The 25,624-nt window shown below is 34.0% G+C and overlaps 1 protein-coding gene across 1 annotated transcript in view; it reads left to right on the top strand.

The window, feature by feature from the left end:
* Window positions 1–25,624, top strand: part of LOC106161863 (follicle-stimulating hormone receptor) — a 31,014-nt gene that overhangs the window by 1,001 nt on the left and 4,389 nt on the right. The window contains exons 2-8 of the mRNA XM_013538935.2: window positions 18,373–18,444; window positions 19,436–19,510; window positions 19,826–19,900; window positions 20,850–20,918; window positions 22,186–22,254; window positions 24,209–24,277; window positions 24,682–24,756. Of these exons, the coding sequence (XP_013394389.2) occupies window positions 18,373–18,444; window positions 19,436–19,510; window positions 19,826–19,900; window positions 20,850–20,918; window positions 22,186–22,254; window positions 24,209–24,277; window positions 24,682–24,756 (504 nt within the window). The remainder of the gene's footprint in view (window positions 1–18,372; window positions 18,445–19,435; window positions 19,511–19,825; window positions 19,901–20,849; window positions 20,919–22,185; window positions 22,255–24,208; window positions 24,278–24,681; window positions 24,757–25,624) is intronic.

Below are 25,624 nucleotides of genomic sequence, written 5' to 3'. Positions count from 1 at the left end.
TCTTTTTTCCTTTTCAATATTTAAAGATTTTTTTTAGAGGGCAAACATAAAAAATAGCTAAATGTTTTCTAGTGCAGATTTCACTTGGTTTTAATTCAACAAATCCCAATGAAAAATTGTCAAACGTTTTTTAGTGAGATCTTGTACAAGAGGACTGCAGTTAAAGTGAAAAGGTTGCAGGGTAGACATTCCTCATTCTCCAGTAAACAGATGCCACATAAATTTTCAGTAACACCAACTAAAACATGTAGGCCTAGGTGGATGTCAACCTCCCGAGCAGCAGATTTGTGAATGTGATGTCATGTCTTTTTTTTTTTATTTTTGTGTTCTGGATTTTAACTTTTAGTACAATTAGAACTGATACTCTAAGGTGTTTCTGTGCATAGCACTCATCTTTCTCACCTGCGTACATCACTGTGATTGAGCTATTTACTTAGTATGTGGCTTATCTCTTCCTCACTACTTCTCCGTGGCCCAAAAAAGATAAGGTATCAGTATTGACTTGAAAAGTGAATGGTGGTGATCCACATACTCTGATCTCCGTCAGCAGACGTTTACACTTTTTCCCTCTCATCTAGCTAGCTGATGGGCACCCTGAGTGTATAGAAATCACTGGAAACTCTCCTATGCTATCAACATGCCTCTGCCATTTTCAGTTAGTTAAATCTCTGAAACTAAGGGTGGGAGATTGCAATCTGTGATGAAAATTCAATGCATAGTCTCAGTAGTTTGAGCAGTTTTCATCTAAGGCTAAAAAACTGATTTTGATTGAAGAATACCAGTATTATTGGATTTCTTCATTTTCCCAAAAACTGAATTTATCCAGTGGGCCAAAACAGAAACTATGTTAAAAATACTATTTTTTTTTTTTTTTGCACGTGATGCTCAATTTTCACCAAAGGTCAAAAAAGATTTTGGCTAAAGAAAATGAGAAAATGAATAACACTTGGTTCCTTTAATGAAGGCTTTGGTTAATTTTTTCTTATCGGCTTTGATAAAAAATGTTATGTGAGATTAAATCTGGCTTGTGTCTGATGGCATATTCATTATTTTATCTTTTAAACCTTCTATCAGAAGAAAAATCTATCCCCTGTTAAAACATACAGTTTTTACACAGATGCTTCAAACTAGTATTAAAATATCTGAAATAGTTCATTTAAAACAATTATGGCATTTATGAACTTTTTTTTTTTTTTTTTTTTTTTTTTTTGGAATAAAAAACTTAATGATTTATTTGGTCATAACTGTTAAAACAAACTATTCATGTTTTTGAATAACAGCTAAGCTAAAAGCCAAACCCCAGTATTAGAATCTCCTTCCAAAGATTGCTCATTGATAACTGAAAATAAGGTCCATTTCTATGAAGAAAATATCATAGCCAGGGTAAAAGTAGTATTGATCTGAAAATGTGCTGGTATGAAAATTAAGTAAGCTTGATGTTGCGCACACAAACAACAGACAAGCAGACAAAATTTTACCTTGTTATGCCAATGCCTCTTATCATTAAAATCCATGGGATTTGAAAATGTGTAGATGTGAGCATGAACACATATTCCTTTTCATCTAAGGGCCTTGTTAATTCTTAGAAATGGGAATAAATGGCACGGAGTGATGGGATTTCATCTTTATGGCCATCAGAACAACAACCCATACGTGCTTGTATTTCAAGCTGTGTGGAAAGTAATGTACTTGCAGATTGCCCCCAACCTCTCTCCTAGATGCTGCAACTGAGGCGCAGTCGGTTTGAAACCACAAGGCCGCAGTAGTTTTTTTTATTTCAATCAGCGAGTTTGTCTATTTAAATGCCCTTTAAACACTGGGACTAGGGTGCACTTACATGTGCCTCATCAGCCCTCGTGTTTTTGTTAAATTAAGATGCTTTAATGTGATATGGTTGTCAGATATTAAGACTTAAGCCTTCATGATTTTACCTGGTAACTTCCCTTCCTCTATTAGATTTGTATTCTGGACCTGGAGATTGAAGCACCGGCAAGAAGAATTTACTAATAAATTATAGATGAGATTTCTGTACTCGAACCATGTCTTATGTTGTACAGTCATCAAGTTTTGTTTGTTTTAAATCCATTTGCACTTCAAACTGCCAATAGTATATGGGTGCTGTGATGTACGGCTGAAGTTGTACGAGATAACACCAACAAAAAGGTATTTAATTCAAATTGGTGCAAATGAATGGTAAACAGCTTAAGCCCCAAATTTGATATCAGTTTGTTTTGTCGGGTGTCCAGAACAGTGTTGAATTTTATCATCAGGTTTATTGGCAGGTGAAGAGCCACATAAAGTAGTCAGTTTTATGGGGTTATTAAGATGAAAGGGTTTAGTGTGTTCTGGTCACCTGCTGATATTGTAAGTGATAGTCCAGCCTATTATAGATGACTGGCTTGCCTTAGTAATTTTATTCAACATAGTTGAAGTTTATTGAATAATTGGCAGTGAAAATGTTTAAGGTTAGGAGATCATGAATGCACATAGACAAGAATGTTTATGAAGATCGTGCTTTTTACTAAATCTGTTACAATGGAAATCACATGAGATAGCCCAAATCGAGGCTGTCGGCACTGTGTGACATCACATGAGATAAAACGTACAAGAAAGTGAATGCAACAAGATTAAAATATTACAAGACATACTGTGCCTCCTCCTTGCGTTGAAAACAAAATTGCTGGTGATTATATGAGTACGTTGGAAACAAGAAGAGGCATGTTAATCTGATTGTATTCAGTGAGAGTCCACGCGGAGTAAGTTTGAACTACCTAAAATGTTTTATTGTAAAGGTACCCTAAAAAACAATACAAAGTGACACGCAAAACATGGTGAACTTAATTATACTATTGTGCAATAGGAATTCGACAGAATTTAAGAGAAAAAAAATATCTATGGATAAATTCTGTCAGCGTTTATTCATTGCTGCACTGCACTGGTTAGTCTGCCATTATTTCTGACCCTACTCTTCTCCATAATTTTATGCGAGGGCCATCTTGGATGTTTTTCTTTGCTGTCTATTTAAGCAATAAATGTGTTTGTTATTGCAGTGTAGGCATGTTAACATGCAAAAGTTGGACCCAACATTGGTTTTCACAGTACACATATTAAGCGACATGGGTTTTATTAAATAGTGCTATCTTTTCAGACTCATAATTTGTATCTGTCAATTCAGTCAGAATAAAGATGATAATGGTAATGATTAAAAAACTCTGTTGTCGTCAACTAAAATTTATTGACAATGTTAATTTTATGAGTATCCAGAAGACGTGATGACTGGTCAGCGAGTGGAAGTGAGTATGTGTCCAGAAATGCAGTAAAGTAGGAGACTCATTGCTGTCAAAGAGTCTGAACCACAAACTGTGGTTTGATGAGCTAAAGATATACACTCTCCACTGCACACAACACCACCACAACACAGCAGTAAAGTGTTGTATTTACGCACTGTTAGATAAATCAGGTACTTGTAGATAAATATCTCCCAGTAACAGTTCAAACAATTTGCCCCCAGCTGTTGAAGTCTGGTTTCCTTCAGAATAATGCATTTACATGGTAATTTTTTGGGGGGATTGTCTTCTTTATCAACTTTTGTTTCCTTTCAATGAGTTTTAGAGGGATTCTACCACAGAAGGAAAGAGAAGGAAAGAGAATGAAACAAAACTCAAATTTTAACACATTTAAAACATGTTATTGTTAAAACATTTAAAATTTTGTCTAATGGCTAAGCATCGAAACAATTAATTCTTTTTTGCCAGTCAATCATTGAAAAAAATGGCATTTGGAAAATTTCATCAAGAAAAAGTTGTCATGTTATAATTTTTAGTATGTTTTAGGACATACTATTTTTAGTATACTTAAAATACAAGTCATTAATTCAAAGAAACATAGAGACCCCTAGGTTAAATATAATTAAATTATGATACCCCCCCCCCCCCCGAAAAAAAAAATGTATATATATAACAAAAAGACTTGTACAAGAAGTTGAAAGTGTTTATTTCTTCAATCAGTGGGTCTAAGTGTTTTAAAGCAGTTCAGTTACATTACTGTGAAATAGGTAGAGATTGTATGTGCCTTTTAAAGTTGATCCCATTACTCAACCTATCATCATTTGAAGAGTGGATTTTTATGCAGGTAGGTAATACAGGTGTTTAATTGTTTGATTTATGTGTCAAATTACATACCATCAAGGCTCACACCGGGTCTCTGTAACTGACATATTGAAATACTTTTGGTACCATCTAATACATTAGGTTCTTCCTCTTAGATTTTAATGTTCCTGTTTACTGTTATATACTGTTATATAGGTGTCCTATCACCCAGTGCTGCAAGAGGGCTTGGAATTAAGGGTTCAATACATATCAACACAAATTATCCCCCCCCCTCCACAGAATAAAATAAGGAAATATATGTTTTCCCTACATAATTAGATAATTAGATTCTCTTCTCTTTGTACTCTTTGAAGTGGTCTTTTTTTGAAAGTAATTTATTTTATTGTTCATCATTACCATCATAAAACAATTTGAAATATTTCAGTTATTTAAGTCCATTCAAATTCATTGCGCATCTTTTTCAAGAACAAAACATCAGCACGTGGTTTTTATTCAACTGATGCCCAAGCGAAAGGAAATACCGGATACCTTTGAATTATGAAGGCATTCTTTACTTTGGAGGCTAAAACTATGGGAGTTGTCACATTTGAGCAATTGTCTAAAACCGCTGATAAAATTGATTCTTCCTGTCTTTAAGTTGTTTGGTGACCCTAAAAACAGAGGTAATCATGTTAAATCAGGGTATTAATCCATAACTTGGCAGATATAATTTGTGGAGTACATGGGGATGCACAAACCTGTCGACAGATACTGTCTTTACTGTCTGACTGATGGAAATATATAGAGGAAGTACTTGCCCACATAATTGAAAGACAATGTAACAAGAGATGAAAACTACAAATTTCAGTTTTTACTCATTGCCTTTAAATGTTTTGTCTCTGTTTCATGGGATTTTGAGGAAAGTGCATTGTTTCGAAAAATATTAGATTGTTTAGAATGTCTGGTTGCTGCCTTTATGCAAAAAATCTTCTGATGATTCAGATACAACAAGTAATTTACAATTTTTATTGTGGCTAATAAGCATTCTGATTCTATGGAAATTGATTTCCCTGAAATAAACATATTTGTACAAATTCATGTAAGATAGGGTGGCAATAGTTAGAAGATTAAAGAAATATCAATAATAAACCTGAGCCTGATTTTATCTTCTAAATATGTACTCTGCAACCCATCATGGTGTTAAGTATATCATTAAGTTTGTTGAAAATACTCTTATGAATTGATACTTATTGATTTTTTCTATTCATACTGAAGTAAGAGTGTGCCTTAGTGAATGAGAATAAACCACTTTGTTTTCTGGTGTCTATTGTCTGCATTTATTGTGTTGACTTTTTCCAACAACATTTTTCATTAAAGTCATTTCATGGTTTTTGCCCTGGTCAATTTATATTACTAATAAAAAATGGTAACAAAATTAAGTCCTTATACAGGGAAGAATGTTCAAAGGATGACCAAAGTTCAAACCAAATTGATCTTTTAAAAAAGGTAATTGGCTAATTATTTGGATTTTAATAAGGCAATAATTGGGTGACTTCCCCTATATAATCTCTGAAATGATTTCTAAATATTTCTCTTCAAAAATTCTCTCATTTCTATCCCTTTAAAAGAATCAGCCTACGAGTAGGGAAACTGTGTGGGCCTTTAGAACTGAATACAGCAGGGGGCATTCGGGGAATTCTTTATCATGGGCAGATTTTGTCATTAATGAAGGAGTTATTTTATTAAAGCTTGATTTGAGATGCAAGCTCTCCTACAGTATCAGATCTCCCAAGGATAAAAATCAGCCCCTTGTTTTCACCCGAATGCTTGTCATATTCTCATGCTCTGATGAGGACAAGGTCAGAAAATTCTTTGTAGAATAGCTTCTGTCTGTCAAATAGATATACATATTATATTTATTGTGTCTCCAAATGAACAGACTGTTTCCTGAATTTGCAGCGGAAGGTTTTGACCTGTCTCTTCGCAAGGAACAGTTTCCAGATGACTCTGCGTGGTACTCTTGATGGAATTATATAAAGTAATGTAATGCCTTTTGTAACATAATTTATAATCAAGGGAAAGTACCACATTTTTATTGCATGAAACAGCAGTGACACATGATATCTTATTTAATTGCTACTGTTACGTCAGTATTATTCCCATTTGTTTTATCAGAATTAAATGCATGGTTTTGAGATGACTTAGGACAAAATTGGTATTTTTAACTGAAAACTTCTTTTCAATGAATTGATTTATCTGAAAGTTTTGGTTTTTATATATCCAGACATTGTATGTGTTTGTATATTTTTTGTGTCATTGCTGTCTGACACATATAGCTATTGCTCACTGTGAGAGCCTATTCCCAATGAGACTATTGTTCTACTTAGATCAATCCAACTCTGCAGTGGACTCTCGCTGAATTCAATTAGATTAACAGATGACATGCCTCCTCCTGGGGTTGAGTAGTATACAGAAAAGCTGGTGATTGTACAAATTCATCAGAAACAAGAGGAGGCATGTTAATCTGATTGTATTCAGCAAGAGTTGGATCGGTCTACAAAGAACTATAGTTTCTTTTGGAATGGGCCCTATAGCTACCTGCCCATATTTTAGATTTACTTTAAATTTACCAAGTTGCTTTGTTTGATAAAAAAGCAGATTCTTTTAAAAAATCAGTATTACTAGATTATTTTTATCTTGGTGAGCAGAAATGCTCATTTATAAGATATACAAATGTTTAAAAAGTCACTAAATTAGAAAAAAATTTCCTCCTGAGGATTTTGACTGTTGTTTAACCCTGTGCTTTTAATTTATTATTTTATTTTTATATATTCATTGTTTTCTTGTTTGGGGGAGAGGGTTTTATGCCCTGTTTCTTCTTCCACCCCAAGTTCTGTACATTTGTTTTCATCACTGTCTGTTATTGCATAGTAACAAGTGTTCATAAGTCATGGGCTTGATTTAACATGCTATCTAGAAAAATTCAGCTAATCATAGCAACAAGATAAAATAATCATTTCAGTTCAGCCAACTGTTTCTTTCATGCATCAATATCACATTAGCCACGGTTGAGGCATTCATGGATACTTTATCACCACCGTAAAACAATGGTAATGTGGCTGTCAATACCATGATATAAAGGTTAGTTTGCTTTGAGTAATAAAGTGGGGTTTAGAGAGGCACCGTTCATACCTGGCTGTCAATATCAGCAGGTGACTCTTTCACATGTCCAGCATTAAGTTTATGTTTAATAAAACTTGGAAGTGAATTTTAGCCAAACACATTTTTGGTGGTCTTAAATTAATGTTTTCCGGTGAGGTCAGACTTCCATTATAGTGTACAGAATGGTCTGTGTTGAGGCTGTCTTTTTATATGCCCTTGGAGATTTGATACACGGAACAGTGAATCCTGCTGTTAATGTTATTGATTGCATAGATGCTCTATTCATTACCGATAATTTTCCAAATATAGATATTTATTAATTATCTTTAAATTGTGATAACTAACATATCTTTTCATTAACTGATTCAGAGTCTGTTTTATAAGATAAAATCAAATGTTTTTTTTTTTTTTTTTTTTTTTTTTTCAAATTAAAATACACACTTTCTTTCATAATTGGTTCTTATTGAAAACTTTTTGAATGTTCACCATAAGTGATGTGATCTGCCCAAGAGTCAGTTTCATGAAGTCTTCAGTAGTTTGTGATGTCTTGTTGCATGTTCAGTCACCTAAAATCTCCAATTCAAACCTGTGGGTCCCGACAGGTACATGGTAAGATACGGCAGGTACTGTAGCAACACGGTATTCACTCATAGTTAACAGTAAGGTTGACCCCAGGTGAGTGGAATGGACCCCCCCCCCCCTTTGGGTCATGCACCACAAGACTTTTCTTTGAATAAATTGATAAATTGTTGACTTCGTTTAATCCTGGAAATCCACGCTTGTACCTGGTGTACATCAGTGGTGTGAACCGGGCTATGCATTTGTGTAATTCCAGCAGCAGTTGTTAATTAAGTCCAACTTTTTCCTGGAAATGGTTCCTTGACTGACACTTGAATGTTTTTTTTTTTTTTTTTTTTTTTTTTGAAAGGAAAATTTCAAATCAAGGGATGAATTGATTATATTGCCAAAATACATTTTCAGATGCAAAAGAAAGAAGATACTTCATGAATGTACAGCTCTGCTGTAAACATTGATTTGTTAGTTGTGGTTGAGAGAGAAGAGAAAAATTTAATTTTGTATCAGGTCTGATAAAATTTTTATCCTATTCTGTCAGTAAATTACTCTGTTGGACATTTTTATATACAGACACTGTGTATCTGTATGGGTTGTGATTACTGTGTGTCCATGAAGTCTTCGTCAACAGTTACATCACAGTCAACCTTGCCAAACCTTATTTTTGTTTGATTTAAGATTTACTGAGAACATTAGATATCATTTAAAAAGACAATCGTCCAATAAGTGCATTTCTGTTAAATTTTAAATTTGCAGAATGGCTTTGTATGTTAATAAGGCAGGCTTTTATATATGTTATAAGATCATTTATAAAACATTGGTACCAACAATAATGGAAGAACCAATTTGCTGCAAGTCATCAGAGGATAACAAATTTATTGCACATAAATGTTTTGGAATTGTAATTAAAATTTATCAAACATTACAACATTTCAAGTGGTATGATTCATTTACTATATATTCCTGTTTAGTGTAAAATAAAAAATATTTTTAAGTCTGTTTTTAAAAGTAAAATAGAAAAGCTAAATATATATATATACATACACATGTATTAGCATCTTGAGTGTAAGTTATGCTTTTTTGACAAAGATGTAATAATTAACAAAATGTAGAAGTCTGTTTTGTTTTCTCCAAGGCAATTGTTAATGATGTGTGACTTACGTATGTTTCATATCTCTCCATCCTGGTCATTATTAAATACCTGACTAGATCCTTGACAACAACAACACATGGGCTGATTGATTATTTTTCTTATTTTAATTGGAGTTCAGATACTATTATATTATTATTACTATTATCAAATGATAATTTACACATTTTAATAGTTTTTAAAATTATTTACTTTGAAAAGTGTAATGCAACTGTCGTCAATAGGTAAAAACAGAAATGTGTGTATATTCTTCTTTTTATTTCTTCCCCCCCCCCCCCCATGAAAAACTCACTCAGCCAGGTGTGTGGCAAAGTTTGTTAAAGGCTACACACGTAAAGCTTTGCCATTGTACCATCTTTTTCTGTTCACACTAGTATCATGAAAGAAACAAAGAATATCAGAACCTTCTTTCTGTATGTTGCAATTGTTTATGCAGATCATGTCAGAATGGAAATAAACAGGCTAAATTGTGAACAAATCATTGTAGGCAGGCAAGCAGTTGCCAAATTCAATAAAAAGCAGCAGTGCATGATGTGGTCAGGTGCATGTTGGCGCACATATTGACTACATCAAAGAAAGAGCCTAACCAAGGGTTTCCAGGGAAAGAAGGATCATCTTCATTGACATTGTTTATTGATGATCTCTTTTTTTGCAAAGCATGGTGAATATACCATGGGCTATTGGTATCGCTTTTCATAAATGAGTCCTATTATGTGTTACCAAGTAACCCTCCCCCCTGCCCCCCCCCATCCCCCCCCCCCCCCCCCCCCCCCCCCACACACACACACACACACACATGCACACACATACGAAGTGAGAAAATCAGTAAAATAAGATAACTGGAAAAATGATTAAATTATTCCACCATGTAAGTGTTGTTTTTTTTAAATGCTAAAACATTTCAGTCAGAATGGTTCTTTCAGAATGCTGTATTATGATATTTGGATACATAAAAAACAGTACCCACAAACACAGACACGCATATTTCTATGCACTTCAACAAATGTTGCCTAATCCAATGAAAACTATCAAACAGCTGTTTAATAGAGAAAAAAAAGTTGTAAGTGTGGGTGTTTTGTGTTTGCAAAAAGGTCTTAAAGGCTCTATTGATGGACTTCCTAGAAAAAATCTTTACAACTGAAGAGAAGAATGCCAGTGTTAAAAGGATGGGAAATGAGACTTGGGAGGAACCGGAACTGGAGGGGAACTCAGTAGTTAAGATTATGAAGGCAGATTTATCTTGGCCAGGTAGTGAAGTTTATTGGCAATGCAGAAATAACTTAAGTGGGGGCATTTCATCGGATTTCAGGTCTTTTATGCTACTGATTGCTGTGAATGCTTGCTGGAAAGCTATACAATGTTAGAATAAAGGGTAATCTTGGTGAACTACAGGGTATATGCTTTTTTGTACAAAAGTGAAAAAAAAGGCATATCTCTTTAAATGCTTGTGCATGTACAAACCTGTCTCCAAAATACATGTGACTGAGAGATAAAAAATTGAATCAGATGCAATGCGTTGTAAATCATGATGAGGCACTGTTGTGATACACTGAAATGAACCCCCAAGTTGTTACTGAATTCCTGACCAATTTTAACCAGATATAACTTGCAAATTTTGTCATCATCTGGTCATGTCTTGCAAAAATAAATAAAAAGATATCTATGAAGCTATATGAATTATAACAGATAATTTTTTTCTGTTTTTTTTTTTTATGAAGTCATTTCTTGTATATTGGAATCAGTTCTGGAATGATGAAAGCTGTAACGTCAAAGGCAGGAACTCAATTATGGGAGTTGTTGATAATAGATGTTATTTCCAGAGATAACAATATCGTCTAAGGGTATTAAATTCCTGAGGCTCTCAGTCTGTCCTTTCATACCTGTTATCAGCCCACAGCCATTGCTATGTACAACCCCAGAATTTGTAGAATTTCTCAACTTTGGCATTATTATTTGTGACTAGTTACATAGTGATGGGTTCACTCTCCAATGGTTTAGCAGTTCATTAAGGGTGTTGTCTGTACTCTAGTCCTCCTGGTTATGACGATCTGTTTTCTGTAATTAAGCCAGACATATGTATGGTCACATGGAACTATACAGTTGGAGTGCAGGGGAAATGAAGTAATTCTTTGATAACTTGGAAACTTGAAGCACAGAGGAATAATGCTGATGTTGATTTCCCAAGATGAAATTGAAGTTCTGAGAATCTGAATTAAGAAAGACGTCATTTTTTTAAAACATATTGCACACAGGAATAAAAAGAGAAAGCTAGTAAACTTTGTATATACCAGCACACGAATACAAATAGTTTGCATGTTTTTGACCAATACAGTAGAATCTGTACATGAAATATGTTATCAGAAACAACATTCAATTTACACAGACCGGAATTCAATATATATTTTCCTTTACTTAGCCAAACTTAAGGTTGTTGAAACTTTTACTTGTTGTCAGAAACATAAAGGCACATATATTGCAAACTAGACATTGTTGTGTTTTGTTTTCATAATGACCCAATGTGACAAAAGCGATAAAAAGGATGTTGTTCGTGTACCGACAATGAAACTAATCAGAAATCTACACAGGGATTGAGGTGGATTGTCAAAATAAAACACTATGCCAAACCAATTTTTTTTATAAAACCTTCCTCAACGATGGCAACGCACTATTGCCATATGTACTTGCTTTGAAATGTCTTTGAGAATGCTTAAGATATTAAAATATTTGCAAGTTATAATAGAAATGAATGAAAAACAGTTTTTTGTTGCTAATCTTTCTAGAATGTGTGTTTATTTTTAAGCTAAATGGTGGCATATTTATAGTGTTTGTTTCTATAAGCTAAATTAAACTATTTTTAGCCACTTGTAAAAATTGCAAGTGTGAGCAAAGATAAGGAAGTAATTCGCGTAGGTTTGTTAAAGATACGGATTTACCCTAACATGTTTTTTCAAGAACTCAGTTATGTTCTATCTTATATATATTACAACTGAATAAAATCCACAGAGGAATTTGCCCCCTCCCTTCCCCACTCGTCCGAAACAGAGACAAGCCATTGATCTTGCTGACCCCGATGCAGAATAAACCACATCTCTTTCCAGTTTCAAGACAGATCAGGATAATCCATTTTTGTTGTCCTTATTTTTGATATTCTTCTGTATCTGTAACAAGAACAAACCCAGAGCTTACAGAATTACAGAAGTATGTCTTTTGGTAGGGTATATGTTTAAGACAGTGTCAACATTAATATCATTAAATAGTTGTGCTTTTCTAAAGAACTGCTGTTCAGAGAAAGACAATTGAAACTAATTTGTTGAAAAATGATTATTTCAAGCTTTAAACATTGTCAAAATGAGAAGAAAAGAGACCTAGATTGCCTATTTCATTTAGCAGAGGCAAGGGGGGGGGGGGGTTCTGAATGAATACACTAAAGTTAAGGTTTGAGTAATTAAAGGATACACATTTCAAAACAATCCTGGTGCAGACCTTAAATTTTTAGTCAGAGTCAGTTAGCCTGAACCAGTATCACACAAATAAAGAATATCATATGTGTATGACGCACAACTTTTGCCAGTACTTAATTCTTGACAAGTTTTTAGTGTATTTTACACTTTGGATTTGCACCTGCTCTTTGCTCATTATAACATTCAATAAGACAGATGGTTTGCATTTGTAATAAGAAAGGTTAGAAAACTCCACATGAAACAAAATTAAGAATAAAATACACAGATGGAACAATTTGCATTCTCATATCAAGCAGGGGATTTAGCTCAAAATTGTTTTATCTGTTTGATTAAACTTTTTGAAATTCAAAAGCATGTTATAAATTTAATTTTAAATAAAAATGTACATTTTAAATACCAGTCTTGGAAAAACACCCTGGGTTTCAATCTGCTGTTAAATCACCTGTCTTAACATTATTCACAATTAGCACCATCTTACAGTTACCTAAGGTGACAGACAGCAATTGCTATGTACCAGTAGAGGAGAATGACTGTGGTGATCTGTCAAACTTAGGATAGGCAAATGGAGTATTTGTGTGGTGGGTCACTTTTTTCATGACACTTATGAGGACCTTAAAAAAATGTGCTGACCACTGGAAATGGACCAGGAAGACATTTTCTTGGTGAAAGTCAATGAACTGCACCTTATATCATCTTATAAAGCTTTCCCAGTTAACGTATCCATTTCTAGTGTCCGCGTCTTTTAATTATCATACACGTAATTATCAGACATCTTTACATTATGTGTGTGTGTGTGTGTGGGGGGGGGGGGGGGGGGGGGGGAGAGTTGAAGTTTTTTGCTACTTATGTCAATAGAATGTGAATTAAGTTTTATCTAGCTTTTCCTTAATCCTTGAAATACAAAAAAAAAAAATCATGTGTTGATTACAGTATCTTTGGAAACTTTTCAGGCCTCAAAAAAAAAAAAAAGGGGGGGGGGGGGAAGCGAACCTTACCAAGATGCCTGTGTACGTTATGTTTACAGTCTTCAAGTTATATCTGTCACAACCAGTGTAATCCTTGAACCTCAGCAGAGTGCCAGTAGCTCCTGCTTGACATCTGGCTATGAAGTAATTGTGTGCCTGGAGAGAAGTGCTTTGTTTGAAGTGTTTTATTGCTGCTAGCTTGAGTTTTTCTGTAAGAGGTATGATATATGCCTTATGGAATGGCAACAAAAATATGTACCACTTTGGAACAAAATTTAAACACATCATTAGTGTATGGTGTGTGTGTGTGGGGGGGGGGGGGGGGGGTTAGAGAGATTGGCCCAGGCAGGCTCAAATATACATGTGTATAAAAATACAAAAAAATTATAGCTAACAGATCAGCATCAAGTGAGTGGTAAAAGAGATTTTATATAGAAAAGTTTAATGCTACAAAGGTACCCTAATTACTCATAGTTGAACCCTTACTGAAAAAGTTATTCATTCAAATAAGAAATAAACTGAGCAAATTAAAGGCACAAAATATTCTGATAAATCAGATTTTAATTGCATTTTTGAAACTTACACCATTATGCTTATGGCAAACTTCATATGTCTCAGGGACGTAACCAGACCATTTAAAATTGTGCGCACAGATTTTGAAAATTCTCAGGTACGATTATATTCCGTGAAAAATACACTGAATTTATGGAGAATAATATCATGGTTGGCTCAAAAAATTGTACGCACAGTGCATCCGTGTGTATGCCTGGTTATGCCCCTGTGTCTATTTATTTAATCCTAAGAACTTTGCTAGGTCAATTTTATCATTTTTGTTCTCTTGAAACAGAATTCATTTTTGTATCTCAATCATATCATCAACCCCATGTGATCAATCTAAATTTTCTTTCTTTTTCACAACTTCTGCAGTTTCAATTTTTCAACATGGCATAATATATATAAATTCACAATGCTTATCAAATACAAGCTTACATTTTGATAGACAATTCCCAAATCCTTTTCTTTCAATTTGTTTTGTTTTCCTTTCTTTTTTTTCTTTTTTTTTTTTTTTTTTTTTTTTTCAGTGCAAAACGCATTTTCAAAGGAAATTCAATGGGTGGTTTTCAGGTATATAGTAAATGGTGCTATCTATCTGTTAACAAGGAGTGTTATCCTCAATTTAGTGGGCGGTCAATCAGAGAGAAAATATTACCAGGGGAGAGGTCAACAGTCCCCATTATCAGTCTAAAATGGTAGAAAAGGCCATGATCTTTTTTCAAACCAACAAGGCTTTTTTTAAGGTTGATAATCTGACCCTTTCTATAAAAGCTTATCTCTGGTTGACTTGTGAAATACAGATTGCTCTGTTTTGGTATTTTCCTATGTAAATATTTGCATATATATTTACTCAAACCAAGTAGGTAGACAGTGTTTCTAACTTTAGACTGGTAGTGAAGATTAAGTGATAGGATGGAGATATTTTGGACATATTAATCATAGTGATGTGTAAATAGAATCCAATAGCTTCTGCCATTAGTATATGGATTTTTTCTTTCTTTTCTGTATTTTATCTTTATGTATTACATATGACATTTACATGTTACTGGACTTAATGCAGAGGTCTACCTTCATAATGACCTCCACACAAAGATATCTACAGTTTCATAAGATTTTCCTCATCTAACTGGATAACCAGTTCATCAATTCAGAAATAATTATAAAAAAGAAAATGTTACCTTAAATTTACAACTGATCAGCAGCAGCATCACTGACTACCTGTGCATGCTTGAACTATTAAAAATCAGAGAGATCTTGAAAATTGATTGCTTTTTCCTTTTAGAATTGCTGATGGAAGTTTTCAGAGCCTGCTTTTTGTCTGAAACTGCAAACCAATGCTTGTTGTAGTAATGGTTGGAAAATGTCTGTTTTTAGTTTAAAAATAATAATTTAGAGTGTCTGATGCAATAAGTTTGTTTATTATGGTGTGAAGGTGTTTTGACTTTGTATACATTACATATTTTTGTTTATAACTGGAGTATGGAATGACCTTGTACATTTATCTATGCAGCACATGCAGAAAATAAACAAGCCTGGCATTGGAAGCCATATGTTTATCAATTTTCCTGATTCCTTAAGTTAAATTTCTATATCTTCTCCATCCTGTGTAGTGTCAGAATCTATGAATGAAATAAAAATAACAAATTTAATATATATGTTGATTGATATTTGACCAGTTAAGGTCACTTTTATTTATGTAAACTTAAATGAGATTTATTATGAATCAAAATTATTTATTTTTGTTACTTGAACTGTGATGGACATTCCCATATCTTCTACAGATAGTTTGAAAATATCTAGCAATTTAAACCCAAAGATAAAAAACATACAACAAACATGGTGACAGTTTTATGGTAAGGGAAAATATTTAATTGTACATCTATAAATAATATCATTGCTCATGACACAGTTAAGGAATCAGACAAATACTGAGGCTATATGTAGCATGCCAAGGAAGTTGCCACAACCTTTCTTGACACATCTTTCACTGGAAGAATGTCATATGTTGTACTGGGAGATTGTTTAAGATTACTGGTCAATGGCTTTCAACAAGATGGAAAAAATACATATAAATTTTTTCAAACATATAAAGGTAAAAATTAAAAAGCGGTAAAGATGTTACAGAGATCTTGAGTGTTTTTATACCATTGGGATGTGTTAGTGTTGCATACTGCAAATCACATAAATGGTGGAAATTTTAGGTGTAATTGTTGGTGTGCATGTCCAATATGTTTTTCTCAGTGTATGTCTGTATTTACTTAATGTATTTTCAGATGTGAAATGCTTGCAAATGTCTGGCCAGGGAGGCTAATTACTAAGGGGAATGGACACTAGCCAGAACCTGTTGAATATTCATATTCCGTTCAGACAGGGTCTAAGTTGAAACCGTTTTGGTTCTTAATTATGTGGGGACCCAAATAGAATTACAGGAAATTAAAGTCTTAAGGGTATTGGTGTTTCAATACAGGTCTTCATTATGCTTCAGTATGCTATTAAATCCATTATGATTTTGATTTTATATATATGCTCTTATCTGTTTGTAAATCTGTATTTTTATGTCTTTATTCATCTTTTAATGTGGTTTATTTGTAAGGATTAATGATAATTATTACTGTTTGATTTGGTAAAATACTTTATAACCAAAATACTTTTAATGCTCAATAATTACCATATGCTACCATGAGCCTTATAGATTAAGGAGCACGAATGTCCAAATTGAGGACTCTAGCTATGAATTAAGTATCCCATTGTAAAATTAGTAGACATGAATACATCATCAGAGCAGTTTGTGTGTAGTAATGCCATGGTCATGGCTACTTAATTTTACATTTGTTAATTGGGAATTTGTGCTCACAAATCTGAGGCTCATGTTCACAATTGCCTTATCTGTTAATTAGGCCTGAGGTTGGACCTGTCTGAACTTGCATTTGATTGGTCTCCCCTAATAAGATCAATTTTGTCCTTATGATAAACCTACTCAAATTAATTAATTGTACAAAATATGCCAAAAGATAGCAGTTAATACCCTTATCATGAATAAAAATGATATAATTAAGAAAAAATGCCTATAAATAAAAGATGCCAAATTTTGAGACACTAAATAAACCTACACTAATTGCCCTGTGGGAGAATCAGTGTGAACTATATCTCAGACACTATAGGACAGTGCATGGCTTGTGGACATAAAAGTATTATCTTTCAAAATAATCATATAAAAAGAAAATCCATTTGTTGCAGCACCTGGATGACGAAGTTAGATTTTAGATTGCTCATTTGATAGCTCTTCATATGACAGATATATTACACTGTACAGCCAATTAAGCTCTAGGAGATTTATAATTGACCTATGCAGGTGCCTGGTTGCAGTATAATATCAAGACATTCATGTGGCACCAGAATTACTTGTTATCAAGTAGAGCCCCCTTTACACTGGACGGCGTCCCTTCTGCGTCCAGCAGTTCGGCCCCATTTGAGAGTTAAAGAATTATAATACTTTACGTGCCGACAACTGGTCGATCATTGAGCATTCATTCTGATACCAAATCAATGCTCGTGCCTCCGTATTAAGACCACAGCGATGCCAAATTTCATGGTCGCAGAAAGGACGCCGTCCAGTGTAAAGGGGGTATAAGCAAATTGCTATAAATCCTTACTGAGAAATGTATAAATTTATATATTTTTAGTGTTGTGAACATAAAAATCTGATTTCTTTAAACAGTCATGAGACTTTTCTGACCTATGTCTGAATTCCGACTTTTTCGGGGTCATTTGGGTCATTCTTGTGAATCGTGTACCCTTAACTCCCGGCCAATTTTCCTTCGTTATCAGTGAGGACTGGTCTCATCCCTCTTTAAAGAGTTGAAAAGGGTTAAGATAAGGGTTACTGTTATTGTCATCTTTTCAAAAAGTGATAACTACTTGAACTAATTAACAATGTGGTATGCGTAAGACGACATATCTCAGGATAGACCCTGGGCACTCTTAACCAAAATATGTTGTTGTGGAAGTCATTATCAAAAATCTGCTTTGTTCCACTTTCAGTGACAAGTGCTATATTTGGCACTTAATTGGTAGATTTTGAGACAGATTTAGATGTGAATTGGGGCTTTTTATTACATACATCTCCTTATTGAGCAAACGTGGTTATTAACATTACTGTTGAATTGTACTGATTATATTGAGTGAATTTTAGAAGCTCTCTTCATTCTTGGAGATATGGAAATACATATATGAATGAAAAAATGTACTTCAGTAACAAAAAATATACAGTATATAAAACTGGTCTAAATAGATTTTTATTTGTCACAGAGCCAAAAAAAAAAAAGCACTAATAAATCATGCCAAATATTGGTGTTACATGTGCTGTAGCACATACTAGTGTGATATTCAATATTTAATATTTTTAAATTTGGTTTCAGGTTCCTTAGAAATACAGCCATACAGAACTTGAATCAGTCTGACTTCAAGTCATTTAGAAAACTAACAACACTGTAAGTATTATTGGACACGCCCTGAGTAGAAAATCCAGTCGTTTCTTGAAATGAAAAATTTCTGGTGTAATTGGCCTCTGTTAGAAAGTGAAAAGGCTGCTAAGGGTGAAGGGGGGGGGGGATAGAGTAGGGGAACACAGGTTATTATTATTGTTATTTAATTTTTTCATTATGTTTTGCCATGCTTTCCTCTATTAAAAATGTTTTTTGTATAAAAAGGAATGTCTTAATAAATGCCTTGAAAATTAGAATTTGGTCTGAGAGTTTAGTTTTAAGGAAGAAAAAGTCAGGTAAGCACATGGAACTTACTCAACCAAAAACTTTAACACTAACAGGCTGAGCTGAGGCTAATGACCAACTTAGATCTGTTGTGAACCATAAAAACCATTGCTACACAATTTAGTGACCAGTCGCTCTCAGACTTAAGTAACAGAAGTTATATGATACAGAAATGACTATACAGCTACTAATGCCAAGTGTTGTTTAGATCTAATAACACTTAAGAAATTTGGGTTAACTCTGTCATAATTATTAATCAGTTTTATGCTCATTTTTTGTGCACCTTCATCTCACCAGTTGTGTGATCTCTGGCCATCATGGCTCAGATGTAGGTCTATTGTTTTTTTTTTTTGATATTATTTGTGCTTTGCCTAAAACATTTTTATGTAAAAAAGCATTATTGGGAGGAGTGACAGGGCAGCAGGTTTCCCCTCCCTCTTCTTCAAGGTCCATCAGTGTTATAGTGTGAGGTAAAACTCTCTGCTCAGTTAATCACTACCTTTATATTTCTGTGATATCAAAGTGCTCTGAGGTGTGCACCTCAAGTGTGTTTATTTTCCTATTTCCAGGTGTTAGTACTTCCTGATCTAAACAGAATTTTCCATATTTAGAATGTACGGAAGACACCAAATGGAAATGGTTTAAAAATAGGATTGTCAGAATTCCTTATAAACATGGTTTACTCATATGTTTATGTCTTGGGCTTTTCTAGGAGTATTAACCACGACTATGCCCTGTTGGGGATCGACCCGCACACGTTTACGCAGAACCCAGAATTACGATTCATGTGAGATAATATATTGAAGTTCATAGAATTTCTTTGTTAAACTTATTTGTCATTTGTCAAAAAGTGAAGGAATTAAACATTATGAAAGTGATTCTATTAACTTTAACATTAATCTTTATTTTATTTCCTGATGATCTTTATATTTTTAATGCTTTGAAATTTATATTGTAGGCATAACATTCGATGTACTATTTCTTGCTGTTTTGAACTTATTAACTTAACTATGGGCAAAATAAAAAAAAATCCAAACAAAAATGTAATGTTTCACTAACATTTTAATTGTGTGAATTATTCATTTTCCTTTAATTTTTTCAGTGAAATTAGAGACTGCACCAACCTAAAAACAATAGATGACTCGGCCTTTGTGGGAATAAGAAAGTTAAGACACATGCAAGTATCAAATATACCTTTTTTTCATGTAGTTTGATTTTTGGCTGAAAATAGGGTAATTGCTTGTAATTTATTTGTCAGTAAGTTAATGATGAAACCATTCACGTGCACCTGCTAAATGTACAGGGAATGGTCACAAGTTGAGCTCTGTGGAATTTTTTATATATGGATATCCCTTTGTGGTTAAATGCACATGACAAGTTGAGAATGAAGTGTGTGTGTGTGTGTGTGTGTGTGTGTGTGTGTGTGTGTGTGTGTGTTCCTAAATTTGCATGTGCTTTATTGTGTTTGTATGTGTTTAGGTTTAGGTTCCGTTATAAAGATTGGTTTACCCAATGCACCAAGTAACACACCATTCATCAATGCCTATGATTTGTTGATATTCAGTTAACTGAAATATTTTTGTTATTTATGATCAGTGTAAGTCAAATGAGTGCTGCCAAAATTAAACCATTCTCATTTAGCCACCAAAACATGCCATAATATTCTAGAGATGGAAATTAGCCCTCATTGCTGTAATTAAAAGGGGAAAAAGAACAAAGATTCCAGAAATGAAAGTTAACCCCACAAACTGGAGAAGAAACAAGGATTATCATTTTGTACTAAGTTTATTTAGGATTATCACTTTGTAATAAGTTAATTTAGGTGTATTTGATGCCTATTACCACTTTTTATGTAATAGTTTGTTAAAAAAGATCACTGTACTAGTAGGCCCAATGGGGGCTGTTAAGATTAATTAAGCCATTTCATTTGGCCACCAAAACATGCCATCATAATCTAGAAATAAAAATTAACCTTTAGTGCCCCTACGATATAAACAGGAGCAATTGGAGTGATGTGGTGATAGGTTATTAAGTTATATTTGATATCTCATACGTGTAGCACATTTGTATGTAAATGTTTTGTTTTCAAGGAAAATCTTTTACACCTTTTCTTTTCACTTTTTCAGGGAAATTGTCAGTTGTGGCTTAATGGCAGTGCCCAGAGTTCACAGAACCTCAGATCCTTTGGATGAATTGTGAGTGGACATTATGAAGCGCCTTATAGAAACAAAGACATCCTCTCTCTCTCTCTCTCTCTCTCTCCTTTAATTTGAAAACAGCAAAGCACTGTCACCATGGAGAAGTTTATATGGATATTACATAAGGATACATGTTCTCAGTATATAGGTTTAGGTACACACGCATGCACGCACGCACGCACGCATGCGCACACACATGTGATCCAAATATTACACATTGTGGAGTTTATATTATATGGATGCTACAGATGGTTTAAGCAGTGCATGATGGTGTTTCACATTCCCTGTACACTATTAAAAACTCCCTTGGCGCCCTCTGATGGATGAAGACCCAACTTAAGCCATCTGGTCATCCCCTACTTTTGTACCAAAGATGACTAAGACAAGTGTGTTAGATGTAACACTTGGTCAACTTCTGGTTAAAGACAGAAAATTACTTTCTAGTTTGTGAAAAAAGTTCTGAATTTTGGGATAGAATTCCATTTCATTGGCATATATTTCATTCCATCATTTAATCAAGATGCAACCTGTAATTAAATCCCCAAAACTATAAAAGATTCACCTTTGGATAAGAGTGAACCATTGAGTAAGAATAATCAAGTCAGGACTGAAAAAAAAAATGCTGCACTTTTTCCAAAATGTATCACAAAAATCATTTGATTATTATTTTTTCAAGCAATTTGTGCCTCGGAATTACTGAGAAAATTTGGAAAGTATCAGGGAAGATTTGTTTCTTTGCTAACTAAGTGTCTACATTAATTGCCAAGATCCCCCTGTCACTAAGGATTCAACTAAGTACACACAATATTTATGATCATATGCCTCTTGTTATGTGTGGTGATTGACGGCAATACTACACAACATACATCACACAACATGCAATGGTTCTTAACATTGCAATACCTTTGGACATCTGTTTCAGTGACTTTGTTGGATTTCTTATTTATTTGGATTGTAAATGCCTACAATGATGTGTTACCTCAAATTATAACCCTGATAATATTTTCAGCTTTAACTCTTTAGTGTTTGTGTTTGTTTCTTGTGAAAAACATTTGTATCAGTTAATGTTTATCTCTACAAATGTCACTTTTTTGGCCACGTAATAACATTTCCCCAGGTGTGTCAGGAGAGGATTGTTATCAGTTTCCTCATCATTCGGGAGTGTCCTATCAGAAGTTTAATCTAATTGTATCGGAAGGTTTCCTGTTCCCTGGACTTGCATTTACACCTTTGCCATTCTTATTTTTGCTCATTTTTTCCGCAGGGACTTTTCCCAGAACCCGTTTGAAGTGATCAGTAATCGCAGCTTTGATACAGTCGTAACAGCCAATTTGTAAGTATGAAGGCAATAACATTTCTAGTTCACTCTCTCCAGTCTCTGTTTAATATTATCTACAGGGACTTGGGAAGGCAAGGGTTTATTTCATTCATTTTTCATGGTGTTCAACTTTTAGACGGAAACAATTTTTATCTCAGAGGATTTATGATGTTAGTTTTTCCCCTCCTTAATTGGCTTTAAGAATTTTGTGACTATATAGACAAATAATTATAGTTATACCTGTAATTTAACCTGAATAATTCATCATTAAATGCAATAACAGTTACCATATATTTCGGTTCTAAATTCCATCAATCATTGTGTACGTTAAAATGTGTTCAAGACAAAAAAAAATAAAATAAATAAAATAATCACATTCAGTTTGGCATCATATAGATATTGCCTACTTGATATTCAATACACACTGTACACATCCTACAGAGGACAGCCCACGTATGAATGTTGCTTTTTATTCATAGTCCATGCAACAAGCAAGCATCCTTTGGCTTATTTGTAATTGCTATTGGGGTGTTAAATTATTAAAAAAAAAAAAAAAACAGGTGGATATGTGATCTGCTTATGTATTGCTTTAGCATGGATGTGTGAATCAGAACAGAATGGGAACAAGTCTTGACTGCCTTGTGTGTATTCATATATTTTCTCACTACTTATATTTTGATTTCCAATTTGATTTTGAATGCGAAGGTTCCAGACCAACGGGTTGAATCCAATTAAACATAATTGCATATATGCAGAATATCATTGTATGCATGATTGCAATTAAGCTGGTGGATGATCAACATGTCATCCAAGCAATAAACTACTTGTCTCATTGATTGTAATCAAGCTTGCTGAATTGTTTCCTCATTTTTCTCTTCAGTGTTTCGATAAATTTAGGATTGTTATAAATATTACAGCCACTGCAACTATGTTCTTTGTATACTGAGCATGGAACAGCTGTAACCTTTTGTCTGACCCATTCAGTTAGCATATATGCATGAGATAATAGATTCTAATTTGATATTGTTTGCCTCGAATACTCCTGTAAAAGATAAAGTCAATCATTTATGACAGACTGCTTTTACAGTTCACAAGAGAATGTGTTTTTTCACCTAAAGGTCAGGCATATACACAGCAGTGCAGTGCTTCGTGAAATTTATTCTACAGTAATCCATGGTTTGCATTTTCTTGTTTGATTCGAATTATGCATTTACAGCCAAAACACAAAGAGATTTTGGCCATGCAACGGGAGTTTTTTATATAACTTGATAGCCTCATTCTTGGCAGGGCCCACAAAGTTCCAAGATGGAACATGAGTTTGTGAAGACATGCATGAACGTGAGTGGGAAGCTGCCAGACTAGGAGCAAAAAAATCCAATCTGACATATACTAACAGTGTACAAAGGGTTGCAATCAATGTACAAATATAATAGCTTTTTCCACTCAGGTTGCCCGGAGCCATTATTCCATTAAATCACCCATTTTGCCGCACTTTACACATTTCACTCCAGTCTCTTAAGTGGGTACTGTTATATTTACAGATAGGCCACAGCCCACTTGAATACTATCGCAGCTGCTCTCCACTGAAGTAGCTGAAGTATAATATGCGTTAATTACCACCATTGTTTTACACACTTTTCCTTTCTTTGCTGGCCAAGGGTTTAATATCTCAAAGTGAATTCAGACAGAGACCATTTTGTAGTGTTATTCAAGCCAGCTGGTGTCATCAGGTTACTTGGTTGATTAATGAGTGATATTATTGTCTGAGGTAAAGTGGGGTCTCGTTTATTAATTGAGTGCTTAGGACTGCTGATCTTATGTGGTTTTGAAATTGTTTTGATCTCAATGCAGCTGAAAAATGTCTGTTTCAGTTTTTTTTTCTTGCTATCAGCATTTAAATGTTGAAAAAAAATGACAATGAATCAGGGTCCATACCAAAGTTGAGATTTCATAATTTTTTATGTTTTAGACGACTTATAAACACAGGACTACACCGCATTGAAGACTTTGCATTCACTGGAGCTATAATTCAGAAAATGTAAGTTAATTAATTGTTACATTATTGAAACATTGGATACATTATTGAAAACAGTTTTTAAAGATTCATTGGGTAAACAGAGTACATTGTAATTCTTGTGTCATTCATGCATAAAACCTTAAGGCTTCTCCCTCAAAAAGAAGTCATTGGTAATTGTTATGCACACTACAGGTCTTTTGTTTAAAGTAAAATTATTATTATTGAGTAAAGGTACTAACTTCATAATATAAAAAAGCTGATTGATAGAAATGGATTAAACAAGTCTGATTAACTTTACATCCATTGAATTTTTACCCATAGTTTCTGTTTCTTATGAGACTTGAAATCCATTTTTTTCAGCCCTTGAGATGAAGTTGATAAGATAAGAAAAAGTATGTTAATATTTTGATGATGTCAATTTTCAGTGTATTGAAGAATAATGCCAAATTAACTGACATCAGGCCAAATGCATTCAAAGGGATAGAAGGACTCAAGTATATGTAAGTAAAGACTATGCCATGTCCACAAAGCAGAGCTTACGGCTAATCCAGGTCTAGGTGCAGCTGAAAAAAGGAAAAATAGCAGTGGGTTCGCTGAAAAGCAGGAAACGCAAAATTTGAACTATCATAATTGTGCTAATATTCACACCTATGCTCATCCTTATTCAGGAAGGAAAATGAGTTATACTTTCAAAGAAAACCAGGAGACAAGGAGACCAAAAAATTCACACTTATGAATTTGCACATGAATTTTGGTAATTTTTGCACCCCATTGAAAAATCTACATGGGTATCATATATCCTTAGGGAAGTGAAAGTGATAATATATATATGGCATGACAGGAACTGCAGCTGAAAATAGGAAAAATGGCAGGCGGTTCTGCTGAAAAGCAGGAAACAATATAATTCACCCTCAAAATTTGAACCCTCATAATTGTGCTAAAATTCACACCTATGGCTCATCCTTATTCAGGAAGGAAAATGAGTTATGCCCTCAAAGAAAACCAGGAGACAAGGAGACAAAAAATTCACACTTACAAATTTTCACCTGAATTTTGGTAATTTTTGCACCCCATTGAAAAATCTACATGGGCATTATATATCACCTTAGGGAAGTGAAAGTGATAATAATATATATATGGCATGACAGGAACTGCCACACATAGTGTCAACACTTACCTTATCCGTGTGTGAGTAGTCAGGCAACATCGTCTCTGGAGAACTCTGGCAACATGTTCCGAAAAAAAATCTTAAATCTAGATTCCATCAGAACAATCACAATTTGTTACTGCCCCAAGAATAAAGTCTTGCACGCATAAATATATAGGAGAAATACATTAAGTTTCTCAATGTATTTAGCCACAGGTTAG

Source organism: Lingula anatina, chromosome 2, assembly GCF_051362555.1.
Source record: "Lingula anatina isolate TDL-2025a chromosome 2, LinAna3.0, whole genome shotgun sequence".
In the NCBI taxonomy this organism is placed as follows: domain Eukaryota; kingdom Metazoa; phylum Brachiopoda; class Lingulata; order Lingulida; family Lingulidae; genus Lingula; species Lingula anatina.
Note: the sequence above shows the minus strand (reverse complement) of the source record. Positions and strands in the feature narration are given on the sequence as shown.